This window comes from Odocoileus virginianus, unplaced genomic scaffold, assembly GCF_023699985.2.
Source record: "Odocoileus virginianus isolate 20LAN1187 ecotype Illinois unplaced genomic scaffold, Ovbor_1.2 Unplaced_Scaffold_20, whole genome shotgun sequence".
NCBI classification, from domain to species: Eukaryota; Metazoa; Chordata; class Mammalia; order Artiodactyla; family Cervidae; genus Odocoileus; species Odocoileus virginianus.
Genome location: NW_027224282.1, coordinates 241,607 through 263,156, shown reverse-complemented (window position 1 = coordinate 263,156; position 21,550 = coordinate 241,607). Strand labels below are relative to the sequence as shown.

The 21,550-nt window shown below is 44.3% G+C and overlaps 1 protein-coding gene across 1 annotated transcript in view; it reads left to right on the top strand.

Moving 5' to 3' along the window:
- The window catches only part of SEPTIN6 (septin 6), a 73,597-nt gene that overhangs the window by 24,740 nt on the left and 27,307 nt on the right, over positions 1–21,550 (top strand). The window contains 2 exon segments of the mRNA XM_020888096.2: positions 2,674–2,869; positions 20,107–20,293. Coding sequence (XP_020743755.2) covers positions 2,674–2,869; positions 20,107–20,293 — 383 coding nt within the window.

The following is a 21,550-nucleotide window of genomic DNA, read 5'->3' as shown; positions in this document are numbered from 1 at the left end:
ACAATTCCCTAGACACCCGCTGGGTCTTTTCTTCCAGACACTCATCATTGAGCGTCTAATTTCCACAGCCCTTTTGCGCTGGCAGGCATCCGGATGGTCATTTTCCCTGTTGCCCTGCCCTGCCCAGCCCGCCCAGCCTCCCTTTCTCCAGCTGCACAAACAGGGTGGGCCCCTCCCTCTGCTTACTGCTCCTGAGGGCTCTGTGTGAGCCTCTGCTGGGCACTCCAGGGAGTCCTAGAAGCTGCCCGTGCCCTGCTCTCAGAGAAGTCTTAGGATCAGGGAGTCAGGGCCTACCACGTCTCAGGCCATTCAGCAAAGAGCTCATGGAACAGGAGAAAGGGTCTGAAAGTGGGGTGTACAGGGATGATTTATTAGGCATGAACAAAGACGGGCTAAAATGTAGCTTGAGCCTCAGCGCCCTAGGGAAGGCGAGTTAGGGGGAGGAGCCACCCTGGTTTCCCAGCTCAGCGGTGCTGGCCCCTTTACAGTGGAGCTGCGCCCCACTTCGGGCGGGGAGGCAGATGTTGTGTGCCATTGCTCGGCCAAGTCTGCCACCTCCCATAGCAGAGGCCCCCCACCTCGCCAGATTTTTCTGGGGACCCAAATACTTCTGGTGCTCTTAGAGAGGGAAAGAAAGGGCCTCTTTTGAGAGAGTGTTTGCTGCTAATAGGTATAGCAGATCCTGGCTGGAAATGTGATCTGTGTAAGGAACATTTCCCTGCACCCCGGCACTCAACCGCATTAGTCAGACCTGGCTATGAAATCGGGCTGGGGGGCCGGGTAGCCAGACTGAGTTGAATGTTCTCCTTGTTTTCCCTCTCTGTCTCACCAATCTCTCCACACAGAGAGCGCTCAGCAGAGACAGATTTTTTTTCTTAATTTATTAGTTTTTAATTGAAGGATGATTACAATGCTGTGTTAGTTTCTGCCATACATCAACATGAATCAGCCATAGGTATACATATGTCCCCTCCCTCTTGAACCTCCCTCCCACCTCCCACCCCATCCCACCCCTCTAGGTTGTCACAGAGCCCTGGTTTGAGTTCCCTGAGTCATATAGCAAATTCCCACTGGCTATCTATTTTACATATGTTAGTGTATATGTTTCCATGCTACTCTCTCCATTCATCCTACCCTCCCCTTCCTGCCACTACCCACCCCCACCCCCCACCGTGTCCATAAGTCTGTTCCCTGTCTGCAAGAGACAGATATTTTTAAGAGCACCTCCTGCATTCATAGCTCATTATTCAGGATGAAAGAGGTTTGCAAGATGTAAAGCTAGACACACCCAGAGGGTGGAGGAGGGATGGACCATTTATGGGTTATGGGTCGAGCAGCTATAACCCCAGCCCTGGACTGCCCTGGAGATAGTGCTGTCGGTCACAAAGAGGGACTTGCCAGGCCATGATTTGTCCAGGGCAAACCCACTCCCCCCTGCTCCCCACCAGGAAAACCTGTCAATTCTTTTTTTTTTTTCACAATGAAATATTTTTTTTCATTGATTTTTATTAGTTGGAGGCTAATTACTTTACAATATTGTAGTGGTTTTTGCTATACATTGACATGAATCAGCCATGGATTTACATGTGTTCCCCATCCCGATCCCCCCTCCCGCCTCCCTCCCCATCCCATCCCTCTGGGTCTTCCCAGTGCACCAGCCCTGAGCACTTGTCTCATGCATCCAACCTGGGCTGGTGGTCTGTTTCACCCTTGATAGTATACTTGTTTCAATTCTTCTATCTCAAGGGATGGGAGCTGGGAAGGGGAGCAGAGGGGTGATGAGAGCAGGGCAGCCCAGGTCTCCAAAGTGCAGTCCTTGGCTCCTGGCAGTGGCTGAATATACGTTGCGGCTCTCAGCTCTCAGGAATAACCTCCAAGAACCTTCTCCAGTCCCCACAGCCCTGCCCCCACTCCTTAGTGTGAAAGCCAAGACTTTGAAATTCCAGTGGTTGAATTTATTAGTATCCTGCAGCCTGTTAGTTAAACAAACAAATGACTGGCTTGTTTGAAATCTAAAGGGAAGGATAATTTGTGGCCTGCTGAATTCCCTCCCCATTAGCTAAAAATGGTCTCCCCACTGGGATGTGCATCCCCTGCTGTCTGGGGCTGGCAGGGAATGGGGGGGAGCATGTTGAGAGGAGAGGATATTTATTTGAGGAGGGACTTTTGTCCCTTCTTTTAAACTTGAAGATAGCCCTTAAATTTTTCTTATGAAAGCTATACAAGTTCCTTGTAGAAAACTGGGACAATAGAGAAAAGCATAAAGAAGGAAGTGAAAACCACACACAACCCCACCACCCAGACATGACTGTTTGGTAAGAGTACACTGTATGCCCTTCCAGTCTTTTCCTTAGGCATGACTTTGCCTCTCCATCACCTCCTTTTAACACGGTTTCTTTTTCTGAGTGTAAAAACGATGCACACTCAATTTTCAAATAGTACAAAAATATGAAGACTAAAAGGAAAATTACCCCCATTCCACTATCCTGAGATGACTACTGCTAATATGTTGCTGCAGTTCCTTAGACTCCTTTTCACTTAACTGAGATCACCTAGTCCATCTAGTTCTAGGCGCTCTTCACTTAGTGTCTTACTGTGTATATTCTCCCATGTCAGTGAATATACATCCAAAATATGCGTGAATGCATCACAATTCATTCTTTCATTTTTCAGGAGAGACAGGTTTGGGCAAGTCGACCCTCATGGACACCCTGTTCAACACCAAGGTCAAGGGGGAGCCAGCCACCCACACACAACCAGGAATCCAGCTCCGGTCCAATACCTATGAGCTTCAAGAGAGCAACATGGGGCTAAAGCTGACAATTGTTAACATGGTGGGCTTCGGGGACCAGATCAACAAGGAGGACAGGTAAGGGAGGCAGTGGGGTGGGGAGGCTGGTGGGAAGCCCACGGGGAGGAGCTCACCACCGGGTTCTTGCCAGACCTCTTGTCAGCTGATGCAGGCTGTCGGCAGAGAGCTCACTAGCGCCGCCTACCGCCGGGGTTCCTGTCTATTTCAGTGCTCTACTCCACATGCTCTGTTGAAAGGAGGATGTCTTTCTCCTTCATTCAGCAAACATTTACTGAGTTCCTACCTTGTGCCAGGTACTGCCATGCTCTAACAATCTAAAGAGGAATGACTTTGTCTCTGACCTCGAGGCAGTCACGGGGAAGCCTGGTCTTAAATCAGCAAGTTCCTTTGAGGTGACCTCCTCTGTAAAGGACAGGGTACGGTGTTACAATGAGAACGGGAAGGAGAGAACAGTCGGCTCTCAGGGCGGGGTGTGGGGTGGGGAAGGGGGTGGGGGGAGGGGTGTTCAGGGAGGCCTGCACAGAAGAGGTGTGCCTGACCTGGCCTTTGAAGGGTGAACGATTTTGCTGGACAGACAAGGGAAGTTTGGAAAGGGCATTCCAGGGAGGGACAACAGCTTGTATGAAAAGAAGAGCTGTGGAAGACCATGGCATGCTCTAGGGGACTGCACTTGTTCTGTTCTGCTAGACTAGGGGTGGAGCTAGTGAAGGTTGTTTCAGGACCCTCACTTGCCCACGTCCCTCCAAAGCCCTCGAACTAATTTCTAGTCATTGTGTTGTTTGCTCTTTCTTGGAGGGCCCTTCAAATCATATAAGCTTAGGTCCCTGTGATAGCCACTCTGTCCCTGGGCTGGTGCTTGGCATGAGCTGGGGGAAAAGTGAGGGGAGATGAGCCTGAAGAGGTAAGAAGGGGCCGGATGATGGAAGGGTTAATAGAATATGTGGATATGGGGCCACTAAAAAGCTCTACAAAGTAGAATGATGTGGTTGGATTGGCCTTTGAAGAAGGGGCTTTGGGATAGTATGGACATGGGCTGGAGAGCAAGAAGACCAACTAGGAGACTGTTGGACCAATTTGATGGAGGCTGGTGGTAAAACAGGGAAGAGGAGACAGATGGGGTAACTGTTGAGTAGGTAAACTCAAGAGGACTTGGTAGAGGCTTGGTGTTGAGGTTGGGAAGGCAAAAGAAGAACCTAGAATAAGACTGAGATTTCTGGCTTTGGAGAGTGGACAGATGGTGGGGGCATTCAGTAAGAGGGACTCAAATAGAACCAGGTTTAAAAAGAACTAGCTCTGTTTTGGATACGGTGAGCTTGAGATGCCTGCGGCCTGTTGAGAGAGGAGGCGCCCTTCATTGGTTGGCAGCTGAATGTGCAGGCTTTCGAGGTGAGGAAAGGGTCTGTGCTGGCAAAAGACTTAGGTTATCAAGGTAGAGGGACTGTGTTCCAGCCACAGTCATGTGTGAGATCATCCAGGGAGTGGAGTTGAGTGAGGTGAACACTGTGCTAAAAACAAAAGCCTGGGGATGTTAAGTCAGCAGATGGAGGAAAAGACATCCTGGAAAGAGACTGAGTTGGAATAAGCAAAGAGGTGGGAGGAGAGACCGTGGGCGGTTGAAAATGGTGTGCCAGGGAGGGCTGGAGCGAGGCTCAGATGAGGACAGGATGAGGGCTGGGCTGAGGTGGGGAGGGGTCAGACACCATCTGTATTTAACTAAAAATCACATGTAATCCCACATGCTCTTCGCAGAAAAGGTCATTCATCATTTTGAGCAAAGTGTCTGCTCATCCTTTGAGAATCCCCTTGCTTCTTAGCAAATTTGTATCCCCAATTTTTCTGTTTCTCCTTTAAAATAACAACAGCCACACTCATTTCCTTATAATGAATAGATATATTTAGCTCCTTAAGATGTGAACTGAATTCTGTTTTCCATTTGAAATTCTAGATGAAGGACACCTCTGCTTTTTATAGGCTTGCTTATTGTGCTAATCTTGTTTGGGGGAGAATAAATTAAACCCTGGGGGAAAGGGGATATTTGGGTCACAATATGAGTGATTAATCTCAGCTGCAGATTGCTCAGCATCTCCTCAATTAAATATCTTACAGTTCTCAGTAACATACGTTCGATACGCCTAACATTGGAAAATGTCTGGATGATGATGGTTTGGGAGGGCTGAACTGATAGAACCCCTTAGAGGCTAATCTGCTTCTTTTATATTTTTAGTATGCTTACTGTTTTTCCTAATTATAAGTATGATACATGCTTATATCAAATAACACAAACTCGGATAAGTAGAAATGAGAAGCCTCCGGGAAATGGGCTGGGGAACAGTAGAAGAGTGAGTTCCAGGGATTTGTACCAAAAAGCCATGTTTTCTCCATTCTGACAAGGCCAGGAGGGCATAGATAGGTCAGTGCAGCTGCACTAAAACAGAGCATCAGAAAGCCCTGCTTTACCCAGGATGCAGAGGTAAACTGAGAAGAGCCGGGACGAAGGCTAGAGCCTGGGGAAAGCCACTATTTTTTAAGAAAAAGAACCATAAACTGGACTTCATTAAAATTAAAAAGATTCACACTATTAAGGAATTGAAAAGACATGTCACAGACAGGGAGAAAACATTTGCAAATCGTATGTCTTATAAAGGACTTGTAACCAGAGTATTTTAAGAAAGCTTGCTTTTCCCAAATAAGACAACAACCCAATTAAATAAGTGAGCAAAAGATCTGAATACACATTTCACCAAAGAATATACATGCATGATTCATAAAAACATCAAAAGATGCTCAACATCATTAGCCATTCAAGAAATGCAAATGAAAGCCACGAGTTATCACTTCACACCCACTAGAATGGCTATAACCAAAAAACAGAAAACAGCAAGTATTGGTGAGGATGTGGAGAAATCAGAACCCTCATGACACTGCTGGCAGGAAGGTAAATGGTACAGACACTTCGGAAAAGAGTGTGGGAGTCTCTTCAGAAGTTAAACACAAGCTTGTCATAAAAGCCAGCAATAGCATGCCTAAATATATACCCACGGGAAATGGAAATGGGAAGGCCACCATTTGAAAGATGCTGGAGCAAAAGGAGCTGGAGGGGGAGACAGAGCACAAGCTGGAAAAAGGGGTGTGCTTAGGGACCTAGGCTTTGGGCTCTGACAGAGCTGGGTTTGGTCCCATCCTGCTACCTATTAATTCGAGGATGTTGCACGGGTGTTTTGTTCGGGTCTCAGCCTATCCATAACCAGTGTTATGGTTCTTATGATTGCAAGATACCCTCGGTAATAACCATCAGGCAACTTGAAGGGGAAAAGGGGTTTATTACTCACAGGTCCTGGAAAGGAGAAGGCATACCTGGGGCCACACAGCAAGGTCGAGGGTCAAGGGTAAAGAAAGAGAGAGAGAGGACCTGGGCCAGGGGTTCTGCTTTCCCTGGGATCAAGGGTGGGTGAGGGTGGGTGGCCTGTAGTTTTGCAGGCTTGCTCTTTATTGATGAATTCAAAACCTGAGAGAGAAAACAAGTGGCTTAAATAGTCAACTATAGAAATTCACCAAGATCTTTAAAACAAAGAAGCCTGGGGTGGAGGGCTGAGGGGGCGGGGAAGGCTGGTTCCTTATCTTTCTGTGGCTGGCAATGTGTTTATTCGAGATAGCCGTCCTTGAAGTAATGTCTTATTGAAGTGGATACCTTTGAAATCAAAGCTTAAATCAGGCACTTGAGTTACAAAAAATGCAAGTTACAACTGTCAGGGCTCACACAACAACTCGACACTTAAATTCTTTTTGTAATTACTTTTGGCAGTGCTGGCTCTGCTGAGCGCAGGCTTTCTCTAGTTGCGGTGAGTGGGGGCTTCTCTCTAGTTGTGGTGGCTTCTCTTGTTGCAGAGCACGGGCTCAGCAGTTGTGGGCTCAGTAGTTGGCAGCTTACAGGCATGTGGAATCTTCCTGGACCAGGGATCAAACCTGTGTCTCCTGCATTGGCAGGTGGGTTCTTAACCACTGGACCACCAAGGAAGTCTGGCACTTAAATTCTTTATGCCTCAGTTTTCTGTAAAGGGGAGATGATGATAATATTAATATCTACCCAGAGGGTGATGGGTGAGGCATACTCCACATGTAGGAAATACTTAAACAGTGCCTGGCACAGGGTAACTAATGAACAGAAGATATTGTTATGATCATGACTTTTGTTGGCAGAAGAATCAAGGGAGAGTTGTATCATGTAGCATATGGGAGGATATGATAAATAGTGTCCAGGAAGGTAAAAGCTGAAAAATATTGGGACTTCCCTGGTGGTCCAATGGTTAAGACTCTGAGCTTCCACTGCAGAGGCAACAAGTTCCATCCTTGGTCAGGGAATTAAAGTTCCCACATAACCTTTGGTGTGGCAAAAAAAGGAGAAATATTCATTAGGTTTGGCAACATGAATGGAGGTCATTAATAAATAGACTTAAGAATAATAATTCCAGGGGTATTGTGGGTGGAAACTAGTTTGCCATGAATGAATGGGAGATAAGGAAGTACAGGCATCAGACTAGCAAAAGGAGCAATTGAACAGAAAAATGAGTCCAAGATCAAATTCCTGTTTCTGTGAGAATTTAGCATTTGTTATTAGCAAGGAAAAGAATGGACTATTCAAGAAAATGTGCTGGGAAAATAGGTCATCCATCAGGAAAAAATAAGAGGAGACCCTCCCACACAAGTACCAGTCCCCAAAATAGATTCCAGTTGGATTAAAAACAATTTCTAAAAATACGAGGAGAAAACATAGGAGAATATTTTTGTAACTTTGGAGGGTAGAGAAGGCTTTTCTAGTTGTGATGCAAAATCCAGAAGTCAGAGAAGACTGACAGATTTAAATTCATTAAAAATTAAGCAAAACAAAACCTTTGTCTTGTGGATGAAAAATGTCACCTGCCTTATCAGTAAACAAAGGATGTTGCATCAAGGCAGCGGCCACTGAGACCACCCACAACAGTGCATTCCGAGGGGACTCAGGATGGATGGAGAAAAGCAGAATACTGGCCCTGGACAGTTAAGATGCCTATCAAATGCATGATTTCAATGAGCCCTGCCAGAGTCTTGCCTCTTCCCATACATAGAAAAGCACTGCACTCATTAACTTGAGATGTCTGTAGTAGTAGCAGTAGTCTTTTGATGGTCTGACTACTTGGATTTTGTTGCAAAACCCCCTGGATATCTTGTCTCCTCCATTAGCTCTTCGGAGCAGTCCCTTAGAGCTGAGAAGGTGTCTTCTAGGCTTAAGTCCTCAGTTTTGTCCACCAAATAAAACATAATTCTCAGCTTTTAGGTTGTGCATTTTTTCAGTCAGTAGTCTATTGAAAGATATTATAAGCAAAATCAAAACCAAACTACAGATGGGGAGAAAATATTTGGAACCTATATAGCAGACATCGATCCCTGGGTTGGGAAGATCCCCTGGAGAAGGGAACAGCTACCCACTCCAGTATTCTGGCCTGGAGAATTCCATGGACAGAGGAGCCTGGCAGGCTATAGTCCATGGGGTCACAAAGAGTCGGACATGACTGAGTGACTTCACTTTCACTTTTTCATATAGCAGACAAAATGTTTTTCTAAAATGTAAAAAGAGCTTCTATAATTCAGTGAGAAACAAGTAGTTGACAGAAGGGGAAATGTAAATGGACCATCAATATATAAAATGGTGGTCATTCAACTTCATCAGTGGTCAGGGAAATGTGAAATGAAACAATGAAGTATTTTTTTCATCTGTCAGATTTGCAGAAATAAAACATAAAAATACAATATCCATTAAATACCAGCTAATTTCATTCATCTTGCTGGGAGTATAAATTGATACAGATTTTTTAAAGGGCAAATTTGACAGTATCTATTAAAATTTTAAATGTGATAAGCTAATTCCTTAAAATAAATCTCTCTCTCTAGATAAATATACATCCTATCGATTTTGTTTCTCTGGAGAGCCCTGACTAATACAACCATCAATATCAATAGATATCAAGGCTTCCCTGGTGGCTCAGTGGTAAAGAATCTGCCTGCCAATGCAGGAGACACAGGTTTGATCCCTGGGTTGGGAAGATCCCACATGCTGCAGAGCAACTAAGCCTGTGTGCCACAGCTATTGAGCCTGTGCTCTAGAGCCTGGGAGCTGCAACTACTGAAGCCCACACGCCCTAGAGCCTGTGCTCTGCAACAAGAGAAGCCACCGCAATGAGAAGCCCAACCAACAACTAGAGAGTAACCCCCGCTCTCCACAACTAGAGAAAAGCCCACGCAGCAATGAAGACCCAGAACAGAAAAAAAAATTTAAATTCAGTATATATCAAGTTTTTAAGTCTCAAAATGAGTTATTCTTTAACCATCAAAACATTTCACTCTAAAAGAACTCTTGTTTCCAAACAAATAAAAAAAAAAAGAAAAGTGAGTATCGTATGATCCAGCAGGTCCACCTTTAGGTATACAGCCTAGAGAAATGATTGCACATGTTTGTAAAAGGCCCACAGAAAGGATGTTCACTGTATCATTGGTTATGGGATGAAAAAAAATTTTAAGCAGTCTAAATTTCCACCAAGAGGGCAACTAAATGAGCTATAGTACCGCCATACCATGGACCTGTACTTGGCCATGTAAAAGAACAAGTTAGATCTATACATACTCACATAAACAGGTTGCTAAGTGAAAAAAAGAAGTTGAAGAATGATACACAGATCATGATGCCATTTGTGTAAATCTACCCCTTCCCAATAAAACAAACATTTCTCCCTTTCTCCCCCTCTCCTTCCCTCCCCACCCCTCTCTCTGTTTAGAGAGACATAGAAAAAAGTCTGTATGAATAATCAAACTAAAAATAGTAGTTACCTCTGAGAATGGTAGATTAAGTACACATATTGCTTGCGTGATTATGGATAAATTTTTTTAAAAATTGAAAAAATTTCAAAGGAAGCAGATACAGTGGGTGTAGACTGCTCCTTTAAAAAGCTTTTCTGAGCTGGGAAAAAGATAAAGCAGCATGCAGAGGGAGGCAGGGAGGTCATGGGTGAGTTTTATGAGGATGGAAAAGATGAAAAGGGCTTGAACAGGAGCAGAAACTTCAAGGATAGACAGGAGGAGGCCCGATGTAAGAGAAAGAATCCATAAGACATAGTAACCAGTTGACATGGGGGATCTAGTTCAGGTTATAAAATTCTGAATGCCTACTGTATGCCTGGAGAAGGAAATGGCAACCCATTCCAGTGTTCTTGCCTGGAGAATCCCATGGAGAGAGGAGCCTGGTGGGCTACAGTCCATGGGATTACAAGAGTTGGACATGACTTAGCGACTAAAGCACCACTGTGTGCCAGGTACAATGTGAAGGGCCAGGAATACTAAGAAATAAAGCACAGTCTCTAAGGAACTCACAGTTTAGTAGAAGGGGCAAAAATATGTGCACAAATTCTACATAATATGGTAAGTACAGTAACAGAGGTGTGTGGAGAAGGACTGTGGGAACAGGCAATCAAGTCTGGTGGTGGGAGTATGTAGTTTGGAGGCTGCGGAAAGGGGAGAGGAGGTGATCAGGGATGACTGGGCTAAGTTTTCAAGTTTTGCAAGATGAGTACAAGGTAGCCAGCTGTCTTATAGTAGGTATTCAGTACACATTTGTTCAATGAATGATGAATCAATATATACATTGATGGGAAAAATAAACACCTAACTTTTCATCATTTAATACTTAAAGTAGGGGCTTCCCTGGTGACTCAGTGGTAAAGAATCTGCCTGCCATTGCAGGAGATACCATTCATCCCTGATCAGGGAAGATCTCACATGCCTTGGGGAAAGTAAGCCCCCTGTTCTCCACAGCTAGAAAAGAGCCCACATAGCAATGAAGACCCTGCACAGCCAAAATAAATAAATAAAATAAAATTTAAAAAGCTAAAAATATCTAACTCACAGACATATAAAACAAATTTATGGTCATCAAAGAAGGATAAATTAGGAGTTTGGGATTAACAGATACACACTACTATATAAAAAATAAACAAGGACCTACTGTATAGCACAGGAAACTATATTCAATATCTTGTAATAACCTATAATGGAAACGATCTTAAAAATAAGATATATCTGTATCTATAGATATATCTATATATGGCTTCCCAGGTGGTGCCAAATGGTAAAGAACCTGCCTGCCAATGCAGGAGGTGCAGGAGACTCGGGTTCAATCCCTGGGTAGGGAAGATCCTCTGGAGAAGGAAATGGCAGCCCACTCCAGTATTCTTACCTGGAGAATCCCATGGACAGAGGAGCCTGACGGGCTACAGCCCATAGGGCTGCAAAGAGTCGGACACAATTGAAGTGACTTAGCACGAATGCGGGCATATATATACATAACTGATTCATTTTGCTGTACACCTGAAACTAACACAACATAAATCAACTATACTTCAAACAGCAACAAAAATCCCCAAAGTATCCACTGAGTGTGTTAACTAGGATGATGGTGAGGGTGGAAACCAGTCTACAATGTGCTGAGGAAAGAAGAGGAAGTAAAAATAAATCAATAAATGAGTAGATTGTTCTTTCAAAAAACATCTCCATCCATGCACTAAATATTTATGGGGTGCCTGTTATATGTCAGGCCCTGTAGTAGGTGCAAAAGAGAGACTTGACTTACGGTAAGGAAAGAGAAGACACAGGGCCGTAGTTGGAGAGAAATGTGTGGTTGAGGAGGACTGGCTGAGGAGAGATCTTTTTTTTTTTTGAGCCAAGGGAAGACATAAGCCTGTTCATAGGTTTCAGGGAGGGGGAGTGATCAGTAGGAGGTGAGGAGCTGATAGATAGCAGGTTCTCAAAAGAGCCTGAAAGGAATGAGATGAAGTGCACCGGGGCTGATGGACCTTGAACAGGATGAGATGCTTTGTCCTCAGAGACTAAAGGGCACAGAGAAGGGGAGGGAGTGAGGCAGGCTGGGGTAGTATGAGCCTGGTGACCTTGATTGTGTTGATAAAGTAGAGGGCGACACTGTCCTGTGAGAGGAAAGGATCACAGATGAGTTTCGGAGCTTGAGGAAAGTGGGGACAGTTTGGCCTGGTCAGTGGAAGCAGTGGGAAGGAGCCAATCGAGCCCAAGCAAAGGGATGTCATATTGTTCTAAAGGTGTATATGAGGTGGGAGGCCAGGAATTTGGGCGCCAAGACCCCACGTTTGGTGATTGCTTCTAGTCAACTTCAGCAGTGGTCTAGGAGCAGAGGGAAGATACTGAAATGTATCCAGTCCAGCAGTTCGGCCAGGCAAGGAGGGTGCAATGGGAGAGGAGTTGATAAAAGAGTGTTTGGGGCCATTGATTAGGCCCAAGCCAGCCAAGGCCAGGCCAAGAAGAAGATGAGGCCATGAGGGCCTGATAGGCTGTGAGATAATGGAGAGACCAAGGTACCAGAGGATTCTATGAGGTGAAAGATCAAGTTTAAGCCCATCAGAGACATAAGAGAGCTGAAAAGATGTGCGGCAGTGGTCAGAGAGTTAGAGGCTGTCTTGGGTGGGGCTGGCCTGGCAAATGGTCCAGTGTGGAGGTGGCTGAAGTGGAAGGGTCTGGAGGTTGGGGAAGTTGAGGCCATCAAGGAATAAAGAAGCTGAAGGCTGATGGCTTGTCCACAAGCACATTGCAGTCTCCCGGAACAGGAAGAAAGACTGGGTCAGGCACCTCCAGAAGAGGATGAAACAGATCTCAAATGGAGAGTGTTGTTTTACACAGAGGTAGAGGAGTAATACTGTCCTCTTGGGCTTCCCTGGTGGCTCAGAGGTTAAAGCGCCTGTCTGCAATGCGGGAGACCTGGGTTTGATCCCTGGGTCGGGAAGATTCCCTGGAGAAGGAAATGGCAACCCACTCCAGTATTCTTGCCTGGAGAATCCCATGGACAGAGGAACCTGGTGGGCTACAGTCCATGGGGTCGCAAAGAGTCAGACACGACTGAGCGACTTCACCATCACTTTCAGAGGAGTAATGGTCTAAAAGTGCTCAGAGTCTGCCTGGATGTCCACCGCACTGAGCCCAGCGTACACAGGTTGTGGGAGAATGAGGAGCCTACACAGGAGAGGGCTGCTAGGCAGTGGGGTCCTCAGGAGAGAATTAGGTTTCCAGTAGCATGAAGAGATAGGCAGGTTCTATGAAGAGGAAGATGGCATATGCTACTTCTCAGACTTTAAAGTAGCATATGAGCCACTGTGGCTCTTAATACAATATAGATTCTGATCCTGTGGGTCTGGGTTGGAGACTGGAGAGTCTCCATTTCTAACAAGCCTGCAGATGATGCTAGCGCTGCCAGTTAGGGAACCACACTCTGAGTGGCAGTTTTTTTCAGCGTGGTTCAGGAGTTTCAGAGGGCACAGTGGACATAGTTTGGAGTCCACGAGGAGAGAGCAGAGTAGCGATGAGCATAGAGGAAAGAGGTAATTGGAAAGATGGAGTAAATGAGGTGTTGTCACTCTGAGCGCTGTTCCAGTAGACCTGACCTTGTGGTATCTTGGCTTTGATGCCTGACATGGTACTGTTTGAGTATGATGTCTGTGACCAGGTCTTCTGGGTTTCCAGCAGGGGAGCTACTGATAGCTGTGTTTGCACAGAGGGCTGGCATGTGGAAGAGGGAGACTGGGGTGACTTCTGGGTGTCTATGAAGTGTGATAGGAGCCAGTGGTAACTGAGGCCATGACAGTGAATGGAACCATGCAGGGTTTAACATGCCTGTGATGTGCAGAATGACCACAAAAGATGGTCCAGGATGGAACCTTAGAGACAGGCCAAGAATTGAAGCTAAGGTGAGTGAGAAAGGAGAGTTCTTATAGAGGTAGGAGCTAATGGTAGCAGTGAAGCCAAAGGACAGTATTTCAAGAAGGGACTGGTTAACATTATCAAGAAAGAAAACAATTGAAAGATAAAACTCTTACTTTTCTGTAGTATCTCTATTTACAAAATCCAGTATAATCAACTGAAAGGCAAGGTAGCTAATTTCAAAATAAATATGCAGAAAGTCATAGACTTCTTATCTGACAACAACCAATTAGAAAGCAGTATGGAACAGAAGACCCTATTCACAGCAAAAAAAAAAAAAAGAAAAAACAAAAAACAAAAAACTCTTCCTATAAACTTACCCACAAGACCTTATGTGAGCTGTCTCCATTACCTCACTTGCTTCATCTCTTATTATTTTTGTATTTCTTGAAGTGAAAGTCACATAACATAAAATTAACTATTTTAAAGTGAACAAATTTAGTGGCATCTAATAAATTCACAGTGTTGTGCAACCACTACCTCTGTTTAGTTCCCAAACATTCTCATCATCCCCAAAGGAAACACATTAAACAATAACTTCCCATTACCCTTTCCTCTCAGCTCCCAGTTATTATTCTATTTCCTGTCTCTGTGAATTTGACTATTCTAGTACCTCATAGAATAGTCAAAGGAACCTGACAGGCTGCGGTCCATGGGGTCGCAAGGAGTTGGACTCGACTGAGCGACTAACAGCAGCAGCAGTACTTCATAGAAGTGAAGTCATATAGTATTTGTCCTTTTGTGATTAGCTTCTTTCACTTGGCATAATGTTTTCAAGGTTCATCCATGTGGCAGCATGTATCTGAATTTTCTTCCTTTTCAAGGCTGAAAAGTAATATTACTCATGGCTGAGTAATATTCCTTTGTATGATATTCCACATTTTATCAGTTGATGGACTTTTGAGTTGTTTCCACCTTTGAGCAATTGTGAACAGTATATTGCTCTTCCTCATTCCCTGATTCTCTTGCTCAAATTTGTCAAGCTTGTTTCTGCCTCAGGACCATTGCATTTGTTTTTCCTTCTGCCTGGAATGCTCTTCTCCCAGATTCTCTTATGACTGTCATTCTCATCCTTGCAATTCTCATCCTTGCAATTCAAGCGCCACATCCTCAGAGAAGCCTTCCTTGATCACTGTATTTAAAGTAGCTGAGCCCTCAGCCACCTTTTATCCCATTATCCTATTTTATTGTCTTCATAATACGTATCACCATCTGAAATGAATAAGAAATAGCGTCTAGACTGGGCTCGTTTGTGCTATTGGCCCCTTAAACCAATGAGGTCTCTGGGCTCAGAATAACTTGCCTAAAATATATCAACTCTACAGTCCATGGAATTCTCCAGGCCAGAATACTGGAGTGGGTAGCCTATCTCTTCTCCAGGGGATCTTCCCAACCCAGGGGTCAAACCCAGGTCTCCCATATTGCAGGCATATTTTTTACCAGCTGAGCCACAAGGGAAGCTGAAGAATACTGGAGTGGGTTGCCTATCCCTTCTCCAGGGGATCTTCCTGACCCAGGAATCGAACCAGGGTCTCCTGCATTGCAGGTGGATTCTTTTTCTTTTTTTTTTAGGTGGATTCTTTACCAGCTGAGCTACTAGGGAAGCCCACCAAAAAAATACAGTTACCAAAATATTTTAAAATTGTGATATAGTAATCTGTGTCCTTCTCTACTAATCTCTGAAATAACAATAGCTATATGCAAGTCTAATAACTATTATAATTTAGAGATCTTGATTATAAATGCTATTTTGAGATATTTGCAACAATTGTAATAGGAAACAAAAAATATTGGTAATTTCTATTGGTTATGAAATAACAGGCACTGCTGAAGTTACTGTAGACTGTTACCTACTTTGTTTTTTGCTGGAATTACTTTTATTTTTTTATTGGAGTATAATTACTTTACTGGACACATCTTTTTGTATCCATTCATCTGATAGACACCTTATATTGTTTCCAAAAAGAGAAATCAAGTGTTAGCAAAGGTAAAGAAAAAGGAATACCTGTGCACTGCTGGTGGCTCAGTCATCATGGAAAACAATTTTAAAAATAAAAAATAGAACTACTATATGATCCAGCAGTCCTGCCTCTGAGTACATATTGCAAAAGAAATGAAAACAGGATATTCAAGGGATATCTGCACTCCTGTGTCCATTGTGGCATTGTTCACAACATCCAAGACATGGAAACAATCCAAGTATTGAACAACGGATCAATGGATAAAAATTGTCTTCTTTTCTTTTGTATCTTGTATTCTTGATAGTAGCCATACTAATAGGTGTGAGGTGATATCTCAGTGTGGTTTTTTAAAAATTTTTAATTGGAAGATAATTGATTTACAGTGTTGTGTTGGTTTCTGCCATACAACAGCATGAATCAGCCATAAGTATACATATGTCCCCTCCCTCTTGAACCTCCCTCCCACCCTCAACCCCATCCCACCCCTCTAGTTTGTCGCAGAGCTCTGGGATGAACTCCCTGCATCATACAGCCACTTCCCACTAGCTATCTATTTACACATGGTAATGTATATGTTTCAGTGCTACTCTCTCAATTCGTCCCACCCTCTCCTTCCCCCACTGTGTCCACAAGTCCATTCTCTATGTCTGCATCTCTATTCCTGCCCTGCAAATAGGTTCATCAGTACCATTTTTCTAGATTCCATATATATGCATTAATATATGATATTTGTTTTTCTCTTTCTGACTTACTTCACTCTGTATAACAGGCTCTAGGTTCATCCACCTCAGTAGAACTGACTCATTTGTTCCTTTTTATGGCTGAGTAATATTCCATTGTGTATATATGTACCACAACTTCTTTATTCATTCATCTGTCTCTGGACATCTAGCTTGCATCCATATCCTAGCTACCATAAATAGTGCTGCAATGAACACTGGGGTACATGTGTCTTTTGAATTATGGTTTTCTCAGGGTATATGTCCAGTAGTGGGATTGCTGGGCCTTATGACAGTTCCATTTCTTTTTTAAGAAATCTCCATACTGTTCTCCATAATGGCTGTATCAACTTACATTCCTACCAACTGTGCAAGAAGGTTCCCTTTTCTCCGCATCCTCTCCAGCATTTATTGTTTGTAGATTTTTTGATGATTCTGACTGGTGTGAGGTGATACCTCATTGTAGTTTTGATTTGCATTTCTCTAATAATGAGCAATGTTGAGCATCTTTTCATGTGTTTATTGGCCATCTGTATGTCTTCTTTGGAGAAATGTCTGTTTAGGTCTTCTGCCTGTTTTTTGATTGGGTTGTTTGTTTTTTCTGATATTGAGCTGCATGAGCTGCTTGTATATTTTGGAGATTAATCCTTTGTCAGTTGCTTCATTTGCAATTATTTCTCCCATTCTGAGGTTGTCTTTTCATCTTGTTTATGGTTTCCTTTGCATTACCTACTTTTGTACCTGAAGAAACTCTAAACTTCAGTTACAGCTTAGTGAAAAAGATGTGTTTTTTCCTATCGAAGTTCATATCATGAATTCTACCCATAGACCTCTTCAAGGTCTGTGGACCCCAGGCTAGGGAATTCTTACCCTGAAGGGACTTCCCTGGTGGTCCAGTGGTTAAGACTCCCATGCTTCCATTGCAGGGGGCATGGGTTTGATCCCTGGTCAGGGAATAAGATCCCACATGCCGTGTGGCATGGCCAAAAGATAAAAAGGAATTCCTACCCTGAAAAGTAAAAGATCAACAGTCATGAGAAAGAGGGGTAGAATATATTGGAGCTGGGTTTTCTAGCAGATCATAGTAAGCCAGGGGAAATATGCTGGAAAAAAGCTGCCTTGGGGTGTGAGGGATGTAGACATGTCCATTTGATAAGGATATGAAAGAAGCAACATCTTTGAAGGGGAGTCGGGTGTCCCTCAGAAGGAAGCAGTCTTTTTTTAGAAGGAAGCATTTTTGTGACATGGTTGCTTACGGAAGTAAGGGATTTTGTTTACCATGGGCTGGAGTCCAGTGAGCATGACAGAGTGGGATGAGAGAGATGGCAATTGAGGAAAGATAAGCCAATGGGAGCGGGAGTGGGACCCTTACTATATTCCAGATACCACGTGGGACACTGAGGATAGAAAGATGAATAAGACTCTAGTTCTAAGGTAAATAAATAAGAAGGATGTAATTTACAGCATGATCAATGTAATTAACATGGCTGTATGTTATATATGAAAGTTAAGAGAGTAAATCCTAAGTTCTCATCAAAAGGGAAATTTTGTTTGTATTTCTATAATTTTGTACATATGTGAGACGATAGATGTTTACTAGAGTTATTCTGATAACCACTTCATGATGTATGTAAATCAAATCATCATGCTGTATACCTTAAACTTATACAGTGCTATATGTCAATTATATCTCAATAAAACTGAAATTAAAAAACAAAATGTCGGAAACAGGGTAAAAATGAATAAGACAAAGATGAGTCATCCATTTAGGATTAGACTGAACCAAATCCTGTGGGTGGATTGGCTGCTCTGATGATGCCTCTCTTCAGAGACCCTAAGAACCAGAGGCGTTAGCAGAAAGATAGACCCATCTCTAGTGTCACTAGAGATGCAGGGGGTAAAAAGCTAAAAATGCATTGCTTTGTGTCCTCCTTGGATCCCTTCTGTATAGCAAAAAATAAAGTTAAAAAGTTATATAATGGAGGAAAAAATATAGGCGTACCATATTTAGATCATTCAAATGAGCCAGTCACCCAAAAATTAATTAAACAAACCTAAGGGATGTATTTCCTCCCCACCCCACTAATTCTTCAGGAACCTTCTAAGGATCCCTGCAACCAAGTGATCCTTTGATGCTATTACCCTTCAGAACAGTGTTTGGCTCACAGGGATCAAAGGAAGAAAGAAAGGACTATATTTTTAGATTTTTCTCTGGGGCTGCAGAAGTACCGTGCACCTGGCCCTCTCTGTATGTAGCTCTCAGAATCTAGAATTCTGTGATTTCTTTTTTAAAAAGCTCTTTTCTCTTCTCTACTAGGGGAATCTTTCAAAAAGGCTCAGGTAGGGGGCTGCTGCAGCTGAGACGCACTGGCTGAGCCCGGCTCCTCCTTCCATCACATTCTCTTCCTGTGGTGGCCTCTGCAGACTCCCCATCTGGCAGGGGTCCCCAACCTCCCAGATTCTAATGCCAGATGATCTGGGGTGGAGTTGACGTAATAATAATCTTAATAGAAATAAAATGTACAACAAATGTAATGTGCTTGAATCATCCTGAAACCATCCCCGCCCACCCCCGTTCTTGGAAAAACTGTCTTCCATGAAACCGGTCCCTGATGCCAAAATGGCTAGGGACCGCTGCCCTGGACCAGATAGCAAACCTCTTCTTACTTGAAGGGAGGAAGCTCCGGATGGAGAGGCAGCGGACAGACAGGGAGATGAGAACTGAGGCAGGGCGGAGGCTAAGCTGACCTAGTTAGAGCAGAAAGAGGCTGTAGGGGACATAGAGAAGGAAGAAGCTTCCCAGGACAGAGAGGAACAGAGGGCTGACTCTTGGCTGACTCTTTAGCAAGACTTGGAGCCACACAGGAGCTCTGTGCCTGGGGACTCAGTGAGCTTGGGGGTGGGGAGGTGTGCACACGTGTTGAGGTTGTGTGGGTAAGACTCTACCAAAGTTTCAAAGTAGATTTCAAAGTTATAACCTTAGGGACTTTCCTGGCGGTCCAGTGGTTAAGACTCTGCACTTCCAATGCAGGGGGCATGGGTTCAATCCCTGGTGAGGGAACTAAGATCCCACATGCCATGTGGCCACGGGGGGAAAAAAAATCATGACCTTAGAGGAATGAGAACAGAAAAATATTTTAGGGGAGCCTCAAACCCAGAAAGATTGAGATGAACCCAGTGCATTCTGGAAGATTCCCCAGCAGTGGGTCAAGGAGACATCCTGACCACCCCTGGGTACCCAGCTCGAGTATTAGCTGCTGCAGGGGAGACACGGGAAGCAAAGACATGAGCCCAGCCTGGGGCACCATCCGCCCATCCACGGATGCTGCCAGGGGGCTCCACACTGCCTCTGGGCCCCATGGGGCAGAGAAGGGCCCTTCACTGTCCCTGCCCTTCACAAGGACACAGTCTGTTTGAGGGGACACTAATCCTTGTGAAGCATCGGTAAGCCATCCAATAGCATAGTTCTTCGTCACACACACTCCCGAGGCCCAGAAGGGCTTTCTGGCATCACTGGGGAATTTTGGAGATGGGCATTCATCTGAGTCCTGAGGCCTGGGGTGGGGGGCAAGATTGGGATGAGAAGAGAGAAGCGCTCATTCCAGAGAGAAAGCACAGTGATGAACACACGGTTGGCTCATGTGGGGACGAAAGAGGTGGCTAGTCTGATGGGAGTAGAGGCCCACTGAAATCCAGTCAGGTGGGAGGAGTCAGATTACCGAGAGCATTTTGAACTTCAAAAAGAGCTTTGAAACCTAACAAAATCCAGGTGTCTGAAGGGGTCTGGCCATTTCCCCACTCTCCCCTGTAGCTACAAACCCATTGTGGAATTCATCGATGCCCAGTTTGAGGCCTACCTGCAGGAGGAGCTGAAGATCCGCAGGGTACTGCACACCTACCATGACTCTCGCATCCATGCCTGCTTGTACTTCATCACCCACACGGGTCATTCCTTGAAGTCTCTGGACCTAGTGACGATGAAGAAGCTGGACAGTAAGGTAGGGAGGTAGGGGCAAGGGTGGGTGGGAGGTTGGGCCTGCTGGACCCCTCCTGGTGGTCTCCTGTGCCACACTGATGCCAGAGTCCAGCAGAGGTTCTGTGGCATTGGCATCCTCCTCTTCATTCCCTGTCCCTCCATAAAGATGGTGTTAACTGCTCCAGCACCTGAGTCGTATGCTTTGTGATGTTTTCCCAGCGCCGGGCATGAGTGTGCATTGAACTGTCTTCTGCCCCGGTCCCTCTTGAGAATAAAGGTGGATGCAGGACAGATGGCTGTCTGGGTCTAGGGCCTGAGACTTTGGGTGGTGGAAAGGTGTTTTTTTTCCCTTTGTCACAATGTTAACTGACCTATACTGGAATCAAACATGCAAGCTTGACTTCAAAAGTTATTATTCTTAATTTCAATAATAATTTTATCATAGCAGCTAACATTTGTTAAACCTTTATTATAAGTCACCACTGTAAAAGTGCCTTGTGGAGTGTCTCATTGAGTCCTCACAACAACTCCGTAAAGCAAACACCATCATTACTCTTATTTTATAGAAGAGAAAACTAAGGCTCTAAGAGGTTAGGAGACATACCCATTGTCACAGTGCCAGCTCCTGGCAGAGCCTAGATTTGAACTTGGCTCTGTGGTGCCAGTTTACATTACCTCCACACCCAAGGAAGATGGCTGTGGGATTCAGACACATCCTGCTTTAAGATAAACTGAAAAATCCAAGTCCCACGTCAGATATAAATTAGACAATGATTCTTCATGTTAAAGGATTATTGGTTGTGCAAGATAATTGACCACGGGATTCTTTAAAAAGCCTCATTACCTAGTACATTTCCTCCCTTAACATCTCATATGTGCCTGGCACTGTGATGAGTCCTTTATATGTATTGTTTTTATTTCATTCTTCCCAGTAATGCTGTGTGGTAAGCACTGTTACAGCTTGCTCAAGACAACTTGTAATGGATCTGGGATGCAGACCGAGCTCTCTCTAACTCCAGGGAATTTATTTTACAAAAAAAAAAAAAAGAAATCTTTAAATGTGGTTGTTTAGTAGCACCTTCACTATAATCACTGAGTTTCAGCTGTCATCAAAAGAGGAGCAATTTGTCATTTTTCACAGCAATGAGTTCACCGCCCGCGAGTAACGTGCTTCTCGGGAAACGTCGCCACGCCCTGCATGTCTTGAATGAGGCAGCACGGAGCCATGTGGTGGGCAGCCTGCTAGGTGGGCTGAGTTAGGTAGGCAAACTTCAGCCTG